Below are 19,457 nucleotides of genomic sequence, written 5' to 3' on the forward strand. Positions count from 1 at the left end.
ACACCAAATCACTTCTGTGGCCATCATTAAAATGACCAGAAAACCCAAAAGCTGCTGGCTGTTTTAAGGCAAGCACCAAGACGCTGATCTGGGACATGAGCTCACACTGGATTGCGTGCAGAGCTCTGGCACATACACAGAAAACCACTCAAGCCCACAATTTCTGCACCCACAGCAGCATCTGTCTACGCACAGGAACTTGCAGGGTATGTACCCCAAGAACCTGACTGAGTCAGAAGGTAGGAAGGTGGCAATTCACAGCAAAGAAGGCTCAGATAAATAACATGGAGCATCCTCTCAGCAAACAGAATTGCTCCTACCACTCTAAATATGCACTAAAACAGAACAAGCAACTTGTAGTTCATTATCCAGATGGGAATGTCATGCAAATAATATACCTCCTCTTTGTTGTTCATGTTAATGTCTGTTATCAGGCAAGAAACAGAAAAGTCTCTTCTAACCACCCTATAATCAGTACATGCATTTAGGGATGTGGAATACTATGCATACAAATGTAACTTCATCTAGAGACTGAACACATGAATAAATAGCCTCGATTCTTGGGGAAAATGGAAAAACGAGGGAGGAAGGGGAGACAAGAAATACTTTACATCAAAACTGCATGTATTTGTAAATTCCTTTTCAGAAAGATAGCATTAAAATTCACAGTATGATTCCTTTACACATAGCACTGAGCTGGAGCTTGGTGGAACTAAAGCTTTATACAGAAATATTCAACTGACAAACAGCCACTCTGCTTCCAGTGAGGGAATCCTTCCTCCCATGATTCAACAACATACAGCTGGGATTTGTAAAACAGCTGGACAGGGTAATTAATTTGCTCCCAACAATTATATGAATTTGGAACAATTACAATAATAATCATAATACCCAATTCATTAATATTCCATTACAAACTTTGGTATGGTCAACAGGAACAGCAATTTAAAAGGTCACATATGTTTATGAACCTTATAGCCTGTACAGTGATGCTTGACCTCTTTATATTTGTTAGCAGCACCACTGGCCCTGTTCATGGTCATGCAAGTGTCTGAAGTAAAGAAGAGGAAGAATTAAGGAAGCAAATGTTTCTAAAACAAAATACATTTTAATTAGTCCCACCTTCTACGTATCTAGCGCTAAAGATAACATAACTAAAAAATGAACCACTCATGTAACAGTTTTGTCTTCATTGCCTAATATAACCAGAAAAATAAGAAGCCATTCAGATTTTCTCACCTCTACTAGATTTATAAGATGTAGGAAAAATTCCTGTGCATCTTGTTGTCTGTTAGAGGAAAATTCTGGGTGGCCTTTACTTATAAAAGCCTTGAACATTCGAGGAGATATCCCATTGTGTTGAGGCTAAATAAAAGAGAAAAACATTTTAAAAAGGGATTTTTATTCAAACCTGGATGAAATATCTCAAAGTTACTGCACTAAATCTATCTACAGCCCATTTCTGGCACTGGAGGAATGATAGTTTCCATTTCACCTATTTTTCCATTTTAATAAAAATGGGAAAGGTCCTGAAACAAGATTGTAGGGGGTGGGGCAGTCAGAATATATTTTATGGCTTAGTTCCTACAGCACTCACTCTACCTGTCCTTTGGCAATTGGCATTTTAAAGAGATTACTGGAGGTTTTTAAAGGTTTTTCATTTTCAGAAAGGCTGAAAGCCTACATTGTTATATAACATTTGATGTTGCTTTCAGAACCCTGTGCCAGAGCACTGAAGCACTTTGGTGGATCAGCTGGCAGCTTTCCTCAGGACAAAACCTTTCCAGAGAGCTGTGCAGAACCAAGCAGAGAACAACTAATGTGTGCAGCATGCATTCCCAGGTGGGTTGTTAAGAGCAAACATGAATTTGCAACTTTCAGAGATGTTGGTCATGTTGAAAACCCTAACTTACTGCCTTTGGGCATTCAGTTACATCAGGAGGAAATTGCCCTAAATTAGAAAATCTCTGGCTTCCAAGATAGTCCTGTTTTTGACTTTCTAATCCTTTACACCATTTTAAGAACCTCTCCAACCATTCCAGATCAATACAACACTAGCTATTATGCCTTTTAAATAACATTTTTGAAGGGGTCAGAATCTACTACTCAGATTTTCCCTCACCATACATGAAACTTAATAATTCTCTAGACAATCCAAGTAAAAGTATAACCTTTAGGAGTTCTCAGAGGCTGTTAAAAAGTCAATCTCACTCCTTACTATACTTGCACTGTCATATGAATATAAAAATAGAAAAAGTAGCATGAAATGGAGGTCATATAAAATGCACACTAGAAGAGTAAATCTTTTTCTTTGTTTTGCCAGGGTGCAGTATTCCCAGACCCACTGAAATCAGAAGCAGATTCTCATTTTTAAATGCTTTTTCAATTTTTGACAGTACACCACCAACCACCTCAGGCCAAGATGATCCTTAAAGGCTCCCCTCAGCCTTATAACAGAGTCTCAAGATGTTTTAGGGATTTCTGCATCCTGGGTTGCTTCAGCATCCTCAACTGCCTTTCATCAAAACTAGGACTGGGGAGAGAATTGCATGAAGCAGCTCACATGACAACATCCCAGGCTTCTTCCTATGCCAGAAGCAAGAATGTGGCACACTTGCCCTGCTGTATAATGCAGTGAGTTTGGAATCAAGCCTTGCTTCCTACACACTTTGTACTCAGCCACTTGAGCAGGAAGAAGATAGACATGCCATGCATGACAGTCTGCAAAAAAAGGATTGAATCTTGCAATCTCACCTCAAGGACAATAAAAGGGAAAGAAAAAAAAAAAACAAAAAAACAACCAAACAAAAAAAACCTCCAAAGAAACAAAAAAAAACCCCAGAAGAAATGTTAAAGCTCTAAACAGAAAATCAAGCCCTGGCTGATGACTCTTTAGTCATTCAGTCTCTTTTTAATCCTAAAGTGGGTCCAAGAAAAATGCTGCCATTTCCAGGCTAAATTTCTGTGGTGAAAAATTTCAACTCCACACCACCACGAATATTTACAGAATACCTGGCATACTTTCCCCATCAACAGTTGCAAAACAGTTTTGCTAAACATAGATTGTGCTGGACCACTGCAGATCTCATATGAATGCTTTTACAGGCAACAACTCCCCAAAACTTTGGATGAGTTCCAAAGGCTCGGAAAGACTGAGAACTTCTTTGCATGTAGAAAGGGAAAAAAAAGTAAAGGAATAAAGTAAAATGAATAATTGATATTATAGACACAAAGTGCTTAAAAACATTTAAGGCCTAAAATGTTACACAAACAACAAAAAAAAGGCATCCTCAACCTGAAAAAAACATAGATTTTTATTCCATGCTTGAAGGAATAGAGAAAATATCTATATCTGACTTTTTCTGTAAATAAATCATCAATACAACAAGGAACAAAAGCTGTAAAAGCTGTTTTAAATCCTAATATATGCTATGAATTGCTTGATAAGGAAGTAACTTTATGCATGTAACTTCAGCTTAATTAAACTGAACTACAGCACACAAGTACTGCTAAATGTCAGTAGATGCCTACTACAACCTGACAAGTTTTGTACCATCTGTCATTAAAGAGTTCTCAGTATCTCATCTAATAGTGGCTGCTGAGCTAAACGTGGAGGTGTAGCTTTATTCCAAGGATTCAGATCCTTGAACTTCCAGCACAATATTTTCTAGTCACATCCTGCATGTGTTTAGGAAGGCAAGCCAGTCAGTACACACAATTCAATGTATGGAGTTTGCTGAAATCTGTCCCACTTTTCCTTTGTCCCAGTGGAGTGCTGATTAGTCTTGCACTTTATTTCATGGGAATCAAGCAGGATTCATCTGCTGTTCCAAAACAATGAATTGCCACTGTACAAAGCAATTACTTGGGGGACACATGACTTCCAGATCGTGCAAACTACTCTGCACCAGACGCTCTGTCTGTCCAAAATCTTATCAGCATTCTGATTTCAGGAGAAATTCCTACATCAACAACTGACAGATGAAGGTAGAAGAAAATATCTATTTCTATGGCAACCACCACCATCCCTCTGTGGCAGAAGCATGCATTATTCCTGTGCTATGCATGGCCCCTCCATCTCCATGAAAGCCTCCAGCACCACCTAATCTTGCATTACCTAGACAGCTTCTCCTGAAAACAAGTGGAGTATTGTCAGACACTTCCTGGAAACAATTTTTTAGCACTTTAGACTTCTTTCAGAAATTTAAAGAGGGTTTAGAAGTTTGCTTCCAGGACTCTCTGCATAACATTCTTGTTGTTGTTGTTCCTCAGAGAAGATAAACACTGGTTGCAAGTTCTGTGAACATTTGCTGGAACAAATTTGTTCTGTGAACATCACTGGAGCACCAGAGCCCTTCATCAGCAGAACCAGTGCCTGCTTTGATGCGCTGCACAAATAGCGCCTGACTAATTTATCCCTGACTTAGTAATCTGCACATTCCACCTTGCTAAACATCCCATCCATGCTGGATCCACACCTGTTCCTCAATGCCCAGCACCTGTTCCCTTTTCTCAGGATATCACTTTTACCTAGTTACCAGGCTGTACAAACTCAGGCAAATACCTTGTGTTCTTCTTTCATCACCTGCTCAATGAGCTCAGATTTCATGGGTGGCTTAGAGTATTGGCCTGAAAGGAGGCCGTGCCCCAGTTTAGCCCTGTAAGGAAGAAAGTAGTGGGGTGGAAACAAACACATGAGAAAAACAGAAAAGAAGCAATTTCAAGCAAAAGAAATGAAGTTTACTGCTTTTGACTCCTTGATGAATCATCATTACCTGCATCTAAGTGGTCAAATCTTCCCATTCCCCCTGTGCCATATCTCACTTCTGAGCTCATGAAAAGGTGTTCCTTGGCTCTGCCATTAAATCATTTAGATTCTATTTAACCTGACCCAGTCAATAACTGAGAAATGTCACTTACATCTGAGTGTTGAAATCTTGTGTTGGATCAAGAGGAGAATAATCAAATATTCGTGGAAGGTTTCCCACATACCTGGGCAGCAAGAACAAAGCAGAAACATTCAAATAGTGCAGCTTAATGATTCAATCTATCCCCAATGAGTGCTTCTTTCATGCAAAAATAATAATAAAGAAATTAAGAAATGGACATTGAGGTTTTACTTGGAAGCTGCTAGCTATAAAGAATATGGCTGTGTTGTTCATCTGGAATTTACATTCTCTTCCTTAATCTTGCAAAAGCTGCAGGATAGTGTTGGTCAAAACCTCAGAGCTGAGTTGAGAACCAGTGTACTCTCTACTCCCAACCAACATAAACAAGTAAATTCAGGTTTGTATCAGGACCAAAATATGTAAAAAGAATGTTTCTATTGAGTTTCACAAGAGAAGCAATTCTGAAAACACTGAGGAAAACATTGTTCTAGCCAGACTGTTGGAAAGTGAAGCATTCAGCAGCACTCTCTTGAGTATTCCTGCCCTTGAGCACAGGAAAAAACAGGCTGGGTAGGTAGGGCCATGGTGCTGGTCCCTCTCCCATCAAAGATTCACTATTTTGATGACACTGAGTCCTCCAGGTAACTCACAGCACCATGCTGGGGAAAAGGATCTTCCCTAATAAAGTACATTTTGATATTTTTCAACAATAGGAGGCAGAAGAGCTAGCACTTAATGAATCTACAGACTGTACTGGCTAACAAAGAAAATAAACACAAGTTTTCTCCCTCTTCTTCTCCAGAAGGTAATTTCTAACATGAAAACCTGGGAGGCTTTCCAAAATCTAAAACCTTCACTTCCAGCACACACACTACTGCTGCTTCGGACGGAAAGGTCACTCTGAATTTTATTTCAAACCACAGCCCTTTATAAAAAGGCTTCTCTCCTTGGAGTGATGTGTTCAGTTTTGATCAGTCAGGAGTATTTCATATTTTTCTGTTGTGCTTTTGTCCTTTTACTCTCTTCATTATTCAGTGGAAGAATACATTTACACCGTTTTTGGCATTATTTTTTTTTAATTTTAATTAAAATGTGCCTCTGGTAGCTCCCCTCCTTAGCCAGACCCACATGCAGCAGGTGCAGTGTTTTTCACTAGCATGGCTCAATATCAATATGTGTGTGCCAGTTTTTGGCAGAAATCACACTGGAGCACAGAATGACTCCTGCAGTGATACTGCACAGGCCAGTACAAGCCCCCTAATGTGATACTGATGATAACCAGGCAAATAGAGATATCTGCATGTGCATATAAAAAACAGAGACTGAGACATCAAATTTACAAGGTGGCATATGATTCCTCAGCACTGAAGTTGAGACAGTAAGTTTTTATTTCCATGACAGATTGTGTTTTGTGTTCCAGCCTTTTCCAGAACAGACCAAAACAATCACTAAATCCTCCAAGCAGCCACTGAGCTGACTGAAAGAAACCTGTTTGCAGGTGAGACAAAAATTAAAATAACATTTTTCTTAGAAAAACAACAAATTGGTGAATTCAGAAGCTAGTGACAAGAGCTACAAGAGCTAGTTTGGAGCTACTTACGCTCGCTGGAACTCTGGGATGCTGAAAATGGCTTGCATGACAGCATTGAGGTAGCAGCTATTTCCCAGGTTCTTCATGCCAGTGTATCCTGGGCCATACATGGGCTTGAGTTTCACACCAGCTTCCTGAATCACTTCCCATTCTGAGACTCTTGGCTTTATGTCATTATCCCTTAGCCCATTCTCTGTCTGAAAGCAACAAGATTTTCATCTTAGTCTCTTTAACTTCTGCCATAATTATGCTGCTGCCATCATCACCAACAACTTTGTGAGTTATACTCCAAGAAATGAAGAGCCAAATCATTGGGCAAGGGGAGGTAATTCCTGCATGTAGGGGAAGATGAAGGTCAGAAGGGCAGTAGTTTGTTCCTCCAATACACCCTCAGCTCTTTAGCACAGCCACTGGCTCTTAAGTGCTCCCAGTTGTGATCTCAGTCTCAGCTGGGAGCTTCACTTCTCTCAGGCCTGTGACCTCAAGCCTCAGCATCAAACACTGCATTTTTTCAGTTTTCCTATTCTGTTTGTAATGGCCAGGAATAGCTGCTGCTGTAGAAGCTGCTCATAACAAACAAACCACATGAAAAGCTGCACATCCAAGAACTCTTCTTTTAAATGGGAAAAGCCAATAATTTGTGACACTGAAGTTTCTTCCCTTTACACTCAGGCTTCAACCTGTAGGTGCAGGTCACTGCAGTGTCATTTACTGCTGGCACTACTCTATCACTTCTTAAAGAATTGTACAGACCAAAGACCAGGGATGAAACCTTTGCAACAGCTAAGACTAGGTTTTCAAGGCTTCTGAGTAAAACAGGCTTTCCAGAATGATTTGGATAAAAGAAACGTTTTATTCATGATCCTGGCAAGGACATTAGTATACCAAAAGTATTATTAGTATCATGAAGACTTTTGGAAACTCAGTTTACTCTTTTCTATCATTTCACTTATTATCATTTTCTCACCACTTGTACGATGAACTACACTTAACCAGTAGAAGGTTTGTTCCTTTTTAACATTTTTATGTTCTTCATCTAGTGATACTAGGTTATACGCTTGGGTTAAAAAAAATAAAACCAAAAACCGACAAAACAAACAAACAAAAAAAAAAACCTAACACAACCACAAAAACCACACCTGCCTTTATAAGCATATCCTATTCTGATTTCTTACATCATTTAAAGAGAACTGGAATCAACATCCACTAAGACACAAATTATTCCAAGTACTTCTTTACTAATATAGACACAGAGAATCCTTTCCTCCCCAGTCCCTTTCTAGCATGTCACACCTTTGACCATGCTGTTTTCTAGACATGAGAGGATGCATTTTTCTCATTTTCCAATGTATTTATTGACAAAACCTAAACTGAAACTTACCTAAAGAACTTTCAGCCACTTTTAAACCTATCCATTGCTTAGCTTCTTTTTGCTTATGAATTGTATCTGTTTACATGTGCAATAGGCTTTCCTTCGCTCACTGAAATGAAATATTCTAGACATCCTCCTCTAATTGAAAGAGGTTTTTCATCTTGAAGATAAATGGTACATCACACAGGGAAAGTGAAAAATGTAAACCCCTTTCAGAAAGCAACTTCTGGATTTGAGAGCAAAGATTTACTCAGAACTCAGACAATAACCCCCAAATTGGCTAGCTGAACTTTACAAAACTGAATACTGTCATAACTGTCTGAAGGAATCACAAATAAGCTACAGGTGTCATTCTTCTCCTGTTTCTCCCCCACCCCCAAGTGAACAACAAGCTAAATAAAAGATGGATTTCCTACCACTTGCATCTGCAGCATATCAATTCCAAAGTGTGCCAAATGTTTTGCTATATGTGGATCTAAAACCGGCTCCTCTTCATCAAAGGAATAGACATCTGCAAAAGCAGGGAGAAACCAGTGAGACTCAGTATCAAATGTTACCCTTTCTCTTTGTTTACAAACATAGCATTCTCAGCACAGGGCTGCCTAAACAAAATGCCTCATTCATATTCTCCAAGTTTGGCTCTGGCCAGCAGAGAAGTGCACAGACAAACTCACAGTTCAGTAAATATCTTAACACAATCACCTCAAGCACTCTCCTCTAAAAAAATTATATGCCTCCACTGTATTAAAACCTAAAAACATTTCTAGGGATCATAGTATTTCCTCTCCCTGAAATTTGTAAGGAAAGCAAGGAACAGGGCATGCAAGTTCTCAGATATGTAACCAGCCCACTTTTTGAGCATGACTACAAGAGATTATGAATTTTTGTAGAGCTACTAGATACAGACAGACTCATTAAAGCTGTGAGTATATCACACCAACTCTCTATGGACAATAGTATTTTAATTTTTAGTACAGTTTAAGAAATCCACTTTCACACAGAGATGCAGGAAGAACAGAGACATTCTTTACTAGAACAAAGAGGGTGTTTTTGGTTACACACCACTGGATTGGACTTCCAAGATTAATCTAACCTTGTGATTAGGGAGAAAGGAGGTGTCTTGCTTTAATGTGTGGGAGATTTAGATTTCAGTTCTCTAAGATGGGCCTTTATAGCCTTAAGTAAAAGCCCATAAACGTTCTGGCATGGCAGTTCAGACTGTGAAGGGAAGCAGTATGTCTAATGATGATATTTTCAATATGAAACCAAGTTTAATAAATCCAAAAGAAGGACAAAAAGAGTAAGAATAAAAGCATTCTTTTGTAGAGTTTACCTAACAAGTCCTATAATGACACAGAGTTCAGAGCAGGTTTCACCTACTTTAACAAATAACAATAAAGCTACAGGCATCATACAAGACTAGAAGTGATAAGACATGCACTTGTGAGACTTGAACAGGCCTTCCATCTTTTCTCTGATCAGGTCTCCACCTCTGTAGTCAATGACTGCTTTGGTGTCTCCTCATACCAAAATCCAGAACCCCTGTGCCAGACTCTCTGCATTTCCCTCAGGCAAGTTTCCTTCACACCCAGCAGCTTCTCACAGTGACCTTGCTCCACAAGACCAGACCTAGGCTGGCAGAGAAAGCTTAGCCAGGAGAAAGGAAGAGAAACAAACTCAGGAGATAGCAAGAACACAGAAAAGGCTGTTCACAGCACCAATATCACTTCTGAAAGGTTCTTACCCCAGCCTCTCCTGGCAGCTGCAGACCCTGGCTCAGACTCAGCCCATCCCCTTTAACAAAAGGAATTCTCCTTGAGCTCTGCTAGTACCAAACCCGCACCGAAATCATAGATTGAAGGTTAGCCAAGAACTCAAAGACTTTTAACATCAAGCAGCCCTAAGGAAGACCTCTCTGAGCAGGGAGCTGTGCTTTGAGCTGTGCTGCCAGCTGCTGATCAGCCATCAGATGCCCCATTAGCATTGGTGCCCATGACCTTGCTGGCATGTGCGTGGCTGTAGCTGCCCATCTGCTGGAATTCCACTGTGTGGTAGCAAATGCACCCAGAAGACACGACTGTTCATCCACACACTTGGCATCACAACATTCCCATAGTATTCTGGTGAGGTCACAGCACAGCCAGAAGATCCTGAAAAGTTCAAACACCTGATGGAGTGAGATTACACAGCAACTAAGCTTGGGTGACTGCTTTCAATGTGAAAGCTTTTGATATTGTTTTCCCTCTGCCCTGACAACTGCAGAGAGCAAATCATCTGGGACTACTGGCCCAGAGCAGAAGTGGAACACAAGACAATGTTCTGCTCAAGCCCAGCTCATGCCATACCTTCAGTACTTCCTGCTGTGTAGCTTAAGTTCATGGTAAAAGACAGAATTCACTTGTTTCAAAAAAATCAAAGACAGAAGATCTGCCAAACACAGGTCTTCAGTGCAATCATACAGACCGCTGGTAGATGAGGAATGTGGACAAGTCAGCAAATGTGATATTGGTCTCATTAGAGTGAGAAAGGGGGAAAAGGGAAGAGTGGAAGGGGGGAAAAAGCCTAACAAGATATATCTGAGACAGGCAACACTGAATATTATTAAACAGAGAAAAAAAATCATAGAATACGTTGAGTTAGAAGGGAGCCATCAGTATCACCCAGTCCAACTCCTGGCGCTGTGTAGGATGCAAAAGGAATCCCACCATGGGCTTGAGAGTGTTGCCCAAATACATTTTGAACTCAGGCTTGGTTCTGGGACCACTTCCCTGAGGATATTTTTCCAGTGCCCAGCCATCTCCTGAGTAGAAAACTTTTTCCTGATAATTGTCATTATGATTCACATTAGTTTAAGAAAATTAAAATGTCAATGCTACTTGACTTCATTTTCTTCCACAGCTCAAGATTTACACCTGTTCTGACTGTGCAGACATCTCTCCTTCCTATTTAGATGGTAACAGGCAATGGTAACACTGTTCCTAAAGAAAGAAGTAGCTCAGGATCCCCTCAAAACTGTCTGACAGCTGCTAAGATTAGCATCCACAGAGCAGCTCCTTCAAGCATGGATCACAAGGGGTTTCCCACTGCCAGTGCCCAATTCCATGCCTCAATCTCTTCCAAACAGGCAACCTCACAGTGACTGGAAATAAAATCTAGTGGCACTGTCAAGAGAGGCAGCAGGTAGCACAGTCTGCCCAGCTCTCAGCCTACTGAGGAAAAGAACTTTTCTGACTCCCTGGTGCATCCTGCTCCAGGTACAAGAGTGGAAGAGAAGCGTGGTTCAACTTCTGCCCTGATCCCAGATGTGGCTGCTGACAGAATGCTACAAAATGGGGCTAATGCCTCAGGAACCTTTCATAGTGTACACAGCACAGATTTCTCAGGGCAAGACAAAGAGCTGTCCTCTGAGTACATGTAGGGTACAGTGGAATACTGGCACCACCTCCTCCCTCTTCCTGATGGTGTGAAAAAGGAATAAATTATGTCAGGACAGGGACTGGCTCTTATTACTCCTGTACCATCACCTCTTCACCTTTAACCTAGGGAAGCAGAAAAGGGACAGATTTTGTGTCACCATCAGCCACAAAGCCTCTTTCCTGAAGCTCATCTATCACCCATCTAGCCCCATTGAGGGGTTATGAGTACTACAGAAATATAGATCAGAGACAAAATAATTGCTGAAAAGGAGCAAGGAAGGTTGGGGGAGGGAAGACTTTTCTATAGGGAAACCAAGTAAACATCATCCAGAAGAACAAAGGTCTGTGAAGAACAGCTGGTGCCTCTCATTCAGAGGGAAGGATGACAGCCTGTCCTTTGTTATCCCAAAGGCCACATAAGAGAGGAAGCAGCTGATCAGTGGGAGGCACAAGGACACAAGCCATAAGGAAACAAGTATTGCTGCTAAAGATGGGAAAGAAAAGAAAAAAATCTGTAAAAAAAACACTACAGAATATCCTGTTTGTTTTGTAGATACAGTTGAAACGTACAGCAGGAAAAATCCTAAACACCTTCAAAAACTGAGGGATTTGGATAGAAATTATCCAAGACCAGGCTCATGCAAGGAAATAACATTCCATCTGGGAGAAAAACTGTCTTTGCTTAGTGTTTCTGTGGCACAGCTGGTTGAATCTGACTACAGTCGCCTTTCCTCAACACTGAATAGGACTTAGAAAATCTCTCAAATGATGCTTGTTAAAAAAAAGGGGCTGCTCTAAACAGCAATTTTTCATCTCTGTAGTCATAAGCACTAAAGCCAAAATATAATCATGCTATGTGTTCTTCCATTTTTACTTCTCCATGCAGCTGCAACAAAAGATCTCTTTGCTTATGACTTTTTCAGCTCCTCATGTTTTTATTCCATCTAATCCTCACCATAATCCCCTCCGTAGCAACACTGCAGAACATCACACTTGGAGAATATGCAAACAAGGATACAGCTACAGCTTTTTTTCCCCTCTCAAGATCATCACACATTTTACAAATGAGCATCACAGCAGCCCCATGAAGATGAGTGTTCATTAGACTGTTTCAGCAACATTTTGTTCAACAAGGAAAAATAGTTTCCACTGTGATTAAGTAACCCATACATGCTGTTACAAACAGACTTTTAAATTTAAAAAGCTCATTTACCCTGTTGTTGTTTCTTTGTTACAGAAAGTTGAACCATTTGCCCTAGGAAATGTAGCAGAACTAAAAAATATTGTTTCTCTAGCTTCTGTTGTTTCAGACTAACACCATTCTTAAGTTATAAGCTTAGTATTATGCAAACACTCCAAAAATATAGAAAATCTAAAACAGATATGGACTTTCTCAGAATGGAGTGTTCATTGTTCCCCTCAACCCTGATCAACATTCACAGATTCACAGAGTTTCCTTTCACACTCTCAAACATTTGCACTAGAAGCACAAATCCAGTTGGTAATAGATATTCTCATTCTCATGCACAGAAGGTACCTCATGTCAGAACATGCCACGTGGCTGACCTGCTCCATCAGGAGTGATGGTTCCCAGCTTCACTGCCAGGGGATAACCTGTCTCCTTGTAGTGCTCCATGGCATGTCCATTGCCCCCGCTGCCATCGAAGAACCACTTCCCACAGAGCACAGAACCATCGGTCAGGTTCAGCCACAGGTTCTCCCGCAGGTCACACTTGGAGCATTTCCAACCACTGTGAGGGAGAAACAGCAGGGATGTGTAAGGCAGGAGCCAGTTCTGTATTTCCCATTATGGCAGGTCAAACCAGCTCACACACCCAGCCCAGAGACACACAACAGAATCATGAGTTGAGTCCCTGCCTTTAGCTGAGTTACCCTGGACTGAATTAGAGAGCCTACAAGGAACAAACCTTATTGCCCTCACCTTGGGGGAATTCTAACACCATTGTCTAACTGCACAAGTGTTTTAGCATGTTTAGATGCCTGCAGCTCTTCTTCCCAGGAGTCAGGTTCCTGCTTCCTGTAGGGTGATTTTGCACTGAGGAGTGCATCACAAGCTATCGTCACCTGGAAGACAAATGGATGTCAGTCAAAGCCTCACACAACTCAGTGACTGGACAGAACCTGGCATTCAGCCTATTGCTAACCACATACAGAACTGCTTATCAGTAGGACTATTTATATACTCAAATATGCATCTAATCTTTTAGACTGTCGTCATTATTTTAGCAGGACAGTAAGCATGTGTACTATGTGAACTTTCCTCGGACAAGCTGGCACCATAATAAGGGAAAGAATAGAGGAGATGGAAGGAAATCTAAGAAACTTTTAAAAATTACTGACACTCTATTATAGCTGGTAAAGATCTTGATGTCCAAACAAGCACTGCACATAAAACAAGGCACCATCTTGATAAAAACAGAAACAGCAGGCAATTCCTACAACCACTCCCACACACTCACTGACCAGCGCTGGTAGCTCTTCTATGTTGGGTAATGAGATTTCATAGTGATCAGGAAAGATAACAAGTTTTGCTTCATCCTCATATTCAAAGTCATCACTGTTGAGATCACTGCTTATCTCCAGATCTGGAAAACAGGATGGGGAATGTTAGCAGATTGTCCCATGATCAAGGTTCCAAAACTGTAATGGGGGTGCCACTATAAACAATGCTTGCCTGGCATCAGCCAGTGGTTTCTCTGGATAGAAATATTTGTGAAATCCTGACCTAAACTGAAATCTCACCATCCTGCAAGAGAATGTTCTGAGGACCAAAATCTCCACTTAATGCCATCCCCAATTACAGATACAGTTGGTTTGGCCTCTCTGCAAGCAGTGCAGACATCACATTCTGCAAAGCAGCAAACAAAATTCTGCTCCTTTTGGACAAAATCAGGATGCAATACTGCTGTGCATTTTACCCACAATCTTGAAATGCTATAAAGCATGGAGACCAGGTCACACTGCACATGCCCAGCTTGCAGAGGACAAATAAAAAGAGCACCCCATATCTCCCAGATCACAGACCTGGCTGAAACGTGCTGTGGCTCCCATCCATCTTGAACTTGTGGCCTTTCCTCCCATAAAGATGTCCATGGCTGGAAGTATTCCTGTGTCTCATCCATAGTCTTAAATAGCTACAGCAAGTACAGTAACACCAACAACATCCCTCTCTTACTAACTCCCCTCTTTCACCAGGACAACTATCTATTTAAAAAGCACTCATTAGCTACTAAAGCTTTCCTTTTAAGATCAAGCCTTCCACAGTGTTTGTGTACATTTTTCTTCCAGTGTACGAACTACTTCTTTTCTTAAATATGAGCCTTGACCAAGCACCATCAGCTAAAATGTTTGACCAGAAATATGTGGACCCAGAAAGAAGCAGGAGATTATACTGGGAATTAAATGGCTAGTGTTTGTGTCTCCAGCTCCATGAAAAAATATAATTATCAATTAATTATTACACAGTGACAAGACTGAGTTAAAATATTGCTCTGCTCTTCCAAGGACAAATGAAAAAGTTAAGACTAAACATGCACGTGTCAGAAATTTTACAAGATTTGACTGCAAGAATTGCCTAGACAATGATGGGATTTTCTGGATCCTTCTCCCATCCAAACATGTGGGATCCACTGTATTCTGATGTACCACTCACTGGCAGAATAAGGTTCAACCAAAAAAAGAGATGTGTTAGCAGTAGTCAAAGCTGGCTCTTAATTTCCCCCCTAGTACAAGCAGATGCTTAATGAGTCACTCGATCCTAAACGAGCATTGGCAGCAACCACTGCACCCAGGGAATGCCTGAAATCTCAAATCTATGTTTGGGAGAGAAGTGAGGATGACAGAAGCCAGATTCAGAAAACTGAGCTCTCTTTTTATCCAGTGAGCAGTAACAGACTGAGCAACCCAAATGATAAAACAAGTATCAAAATATATTTTAATTTGACCTGGAAAGAACAGCTCTTGAGAGGAACATCAGCTCTTGGCTCACCTGCTGCACCAGCCAGCCCTGAGGTGACAACACCCACTGTCAGTGACTTCCAGCAACATGAACTCTCTCTCACCAGCAACCAAAAAAAACCCTTTCTCATCAGCTCAACGTAGACACAAAAGCAAGAACATTTTCTCATACTGAAAGCACGACATTTTTAGAGAACGTATTAATTCATTATTAATTCCCCAAATCACGCTATTTCCATAATGATCCCTTCCCTTATTGCTGCATAATAAAGATAACCAGAGACCTCACTTTACTCCAGGCTTCCTTCTCAGTTTGTGCCACAGTCCTGTGTTTGATACAGGAGTGAATCTCCACAGATGCAGTTTTTAACAGCTCTTCTGCTCTGTGGAACAAGGAAACTGAATCTCCAAGCTGATGGCGCATACAGCAATGCATCACAGGGAATTTTCACTTAATGCTAGAAATTTGATGGTGGCCAGCATAACAAAGCCAAAAGTCCTGAGCACCTAAATAGGAGAGAGGCTCCTCAGAGAGGATGAAAGCTCAGTGTGTGCTCAGCCAGGTTTGGAGGCAGTGAAGGCTCTTGCAGAGCTGTGGTCACACAGTGCCTCAGCCACCAGAGGGAACCTGGCACCAGCTCACAGCAGGATCTGGGGACGTGTGTGACACCTGCTGATCCTCACTGCCTTGTGCCATGAACATTACCTTAAAGCACCTGCATTCCCCTTACAGAAACAGCAGTGATATGCAGCCTGAGTTCAGAATTCAGCCACACACTGCAGCTCATCTCCTAAGCCAGACAGCAGCCAAACGGTAGAGACTTCAGTGCTGCTGCCCTGACCTGCATCTGAACCAGTGATCCAGGGATGAAAGACAGAGTATCCTATTAGCAATCATCTGCTGTCATCTAAGGACACCAGCCTCCTGTGTGCAATAGGCAGGGAAGGGAAGGGAAGGGAACCCTTTTTACCTCCTCAGGCTTCATGCCGTCCGTATCAGCAGAACAGCAGAAAACAGTGTCCCATCAGCATGGGACTCTTTCTGCCTGACACACCAATATGGCAGCACCACACTTGTTCTTTTAAAGAAGGATGCACGAAGCTTCTTAACAGTCCTGGGAAACACCACGAGGATTTAAAATTCCCCTTTTGAAGGTGACCACCTAAAACTGGTACACTTCCACCCAACACCTACTCCCTCTGATCAGGAATTAAAAGGCACTGCCTTATCACTCTGGAGACAGTTTCTCAGGGTCCAGACCCAGACATGAAAGTGGAATGGACTTCTAAGGTCACAGACTGAAATCCCTCCATACAGAGCAGGTGACCATATAAACTAATCCCTTTTAGGGACACTCAGAGGGATGCCTTAATGATATCAGTTGAAAACACCCAGATCACCACTCATTTTTACATCTAGTAAAAACCACTCATTTTACATCTTGTGTGTGCTGACAGACATAGCTGTTAAGTTTAGTAAGAAATTGTACCTGCATTATATTTTCTGGGCCTGTGCAAGGCTGCAGAGGCATGAGGGCAGAAATAATAAAAACAGATGACTGTCACTTTAGAAGGTAATGGAGCCCACAATAAATGTGGACAGAATTTAACCCTGAAGCCACTGGGAATCATGTGCAGTCTGCAGATAGTTCCTAGTGCAGAACTGTAGGAAGGATTAAGAGTAACTACAGGAAAGAGGAATAGGGTGAAATCTACATGCAAAAGGAGAATATTTTATTAAAAATTACCCTATCACTAAGGACACTGAAAAGTATGAACTTTCAAGCACTATACTTCATCCAAAATTGCTTCTTGATCAAGGATGTTCTTCCAAGATGCACTGTGAGTAGAAGGCAGGATAAAAGGCTTTACTTAGTTCTTAGACTGAACCACAAGACAACCAGCCAGTCTGTAATCCTGCCACAGAGTGACAGCTTGATGGTCAACATCCACAGGGCATTGTTTCCCTTCCAGTGGAGTAACACCTTTCTGGTGCTTCCTGAGAGCCCCAGCTCAGCTCTTCGGCCACCAAAACAAAGTATCCACAGGTTGTTGTTTGGGGAGGCCAGGAGGACAGGCAAAGCAAAGCAGCAGACACCTCAAAGCAGAGGCTCAAGTGACGCTGTTATTTTGGGCGAGTGGTCAGTAGAGTAAATTTACTGCACCTCCCAAGGCATCACCAAGCGAGGGTGAGAATGTGCTGCTGCTGGGCTGACTGAAAACAGCAGCTGGGAGAGACACTACTGTAATGTAACCAACCCAGCAGAGGGGAAGAGAAGGAGTGGATGTGTCCAGATCAGATTTAGACAAGTTACCAACTGACTGCACTAATAATAGGGGGCAGAAAAGACTCCAGACAGGACCCCCAAGCAGGATTTCCTGCGCACATGGGTGTGTCTGTGTGCGTGTGAAAGGGAATACAAACCTGAAAATGGAATGAGGATGTTGACTAGCGAGTCTACAACTCATTTTGAAACCCTAGAAAGACATCTTAAGAATCTGGGATTGATCCTGCTCTGACTGAAAGCAATGGACAAATTTGTATTGACTTGGAAGTGGAGACCTGGGTCTTTAATCAATTTATTTCTTCCTGAAGCCTTTAAATAATAGTGAATTGCAGCACCAGCACTTTGAAAACTGTAAGCTACTCAGTCAATTTGTTTTCAGGCACATTCAAAATATTAACTTCATCAGATGAATTATGAAACAGAAGAATTTTTTTTTTTTAATTACTTTCCAGTCATAACGTTTTCCTTCGCAGAAAAATGAAAAGTAAAACTTTCTACAAGGATCATTTGGCTGATTCACTACTTGTAAAAGAACATTCAAATTGTTTGCTACATCTCCAAAGCATTTTTATGTTGTTCCTATTGCTAGGTAAGACCTCATCCCATGCATTTCTGGCACAGTCATACGTTAAGCAAGCAAACCAAACCACGAAAATTCAAATTCACAACTGTTTTGACAGCACAATTAATCTGTGTTAGCCTAGTCTAATTTTCACAGTTCTACCCAAACCTGAAAACTATTAAGACTGTATTAGTGTAAGGTATCTGCTAACCATCCTATACTCAATTGAAGCATACACAGCAAAGCTAAAAAGCAACAGCTAATCAGTACTACTGCTCCTGCTGGGGATTTTGCACTATTTTACTGGGCTAAATTGCAAAAACAATGTCAGGAAGTGATTAAATTCTCCTATGTCACAACTTTTCATTTATAGATATGGATACTCTGTTTCTGCTTACTCACATAAACTTTAACCACTCATGGTAAAATCCCCCTTCAGAAGCCCTCCAAAAACATCCTTACTGCAAACAGGGTTCTGCTCCTGCCTATGAAACCTGGGAGAACAAAGTGAAGCTGTGGTCAAATGTGGTACAGGCACTCTTAGGAGTGGTCTTTACACTTGGAAATAGTAGCCATGAGTCCATCCACTGCCATCAGCAGGGAGGTGCCATCCAAGAAAAGCTCAGCAAGTTTACAAGTTCTCCCAGACTCTCCAAGTGGAAGTTTTCCTTTCCGAGGTCTCCTGAGACGTGCTGTGTGTCACAGACACTCTTCTCAGCAGCAATCACAGATCTGCTGGCAGAGCTGTTTGTCAGGACTTCGAAACACTTTTAAATGATGGTCTGAGTTAGCCCTGACTTTGCTCAAAACAGAGCTGCCACAGCTTGCTGCACTGGCAGATGATGCTCTGGTAACCAATCTGAGACAGGACATCTGTCTAGGGACAAGTTTTAATGCAGTCACTCTGCCAGCTCTGTGTAGCAAAGTCTAGGCTCTGGCATGGACCAACAGATGCTCAGGAAGAGGGCACCAGAACCAGGCAAAACTGGGGTGATTCCTCCCTCAATGCAGAAGCTCAAATATCCACCTAAGGGGTTTTGTCTGCTGGGGATGAGGGGTAATGGTGTTTGCTACTTAGTTTTGGAGGCAAAAATAGAGGGAGATACTGGAGATGCAGCTTCACTATTCAAAAGAGAGGTTCACTTCCTATTTATAAAGCAAAATGATAGAGAACAAAATACAAAGTGTTGCTTTATTGGTTTTCCACTTAAACCTCCCACTGCTGCTGACAACTGAACTGACATTTCAGAGAATCATTTGCCTCATCTCTCTCCCAGAACCGCCTGTCTGAGAAGCAACAGGTAACTTGGACCACATCCCTGTGCACACACAGTCCAAGCACCTCTCTTGTATTCTTTGCA

At 41.5% G+C, this 19,457-nt stretch overlaps 1 protein-coding gene across 1 annotated transcript in view; it reads right to left on the reverse strand.

The window, feature by feature from the left end:
* The window catches only part of USP13 (ubiquitin specific peptidase 13), a 48,731-nt gene that overhangs the window by 12,899 nt on the left and 16,375 nt on the right, over nucleotides 1-19,457 (reverse strand). The window contains exons 4-11 of the mRNA XM_058843610.1: nucleotides 13,753-13,874; nucleotides 13,211-13,353; nucleotides 12,835-13,019; nucleotides 8,269-8,363; nucleotides 6,490-6,677; nucleotides 4,921-4,992; nucleotides 4,565-4,658; nucleotides 1,240-1,365 (exon numbers count right to left, since the gene is read on the reverse strand). Of these exons, the coding sequence (XP_058699593.1) occupies nucleotides 1,240-1,365; nucleotides 4,565-4,658; nucleotides 4,921-4,992; nucleotides 6,490-6,677; nucleotides 8,269-8,363; nucleotides 12,835-13,019; nucleotides 13,211-13,353; nucleotides 13,753-13,874 (1,025 nt within the window). The remainder of the gene's footprint in view (nucleotides 1-1,239; nucleotides 1,366-4,564; nucleotides 4,659-4,920; nucleotides 4,993-6,489; nucleotides 6,678-8,268; nucleotides 8,364-12,834; nucleotides 13,020-13,210; nucleotides 13,354-13,752; nucleotides 13,875-19,457) is intronic.

The sequence above is a fragment of the Poecile atricapillus genome, chromosome 8 (genome assembly GCF_030490865.1).
Source record: "Poecile atricapillus isolate bPoeAtr1 chromosome 8, bPoeAtr1.hap1, whole genome shotgun sequence".
NCBI lineage: Eukaryota > Metazoa > Chordata > Aves > Passeriformes > Paridae > Poecile > Poecile atricapillus.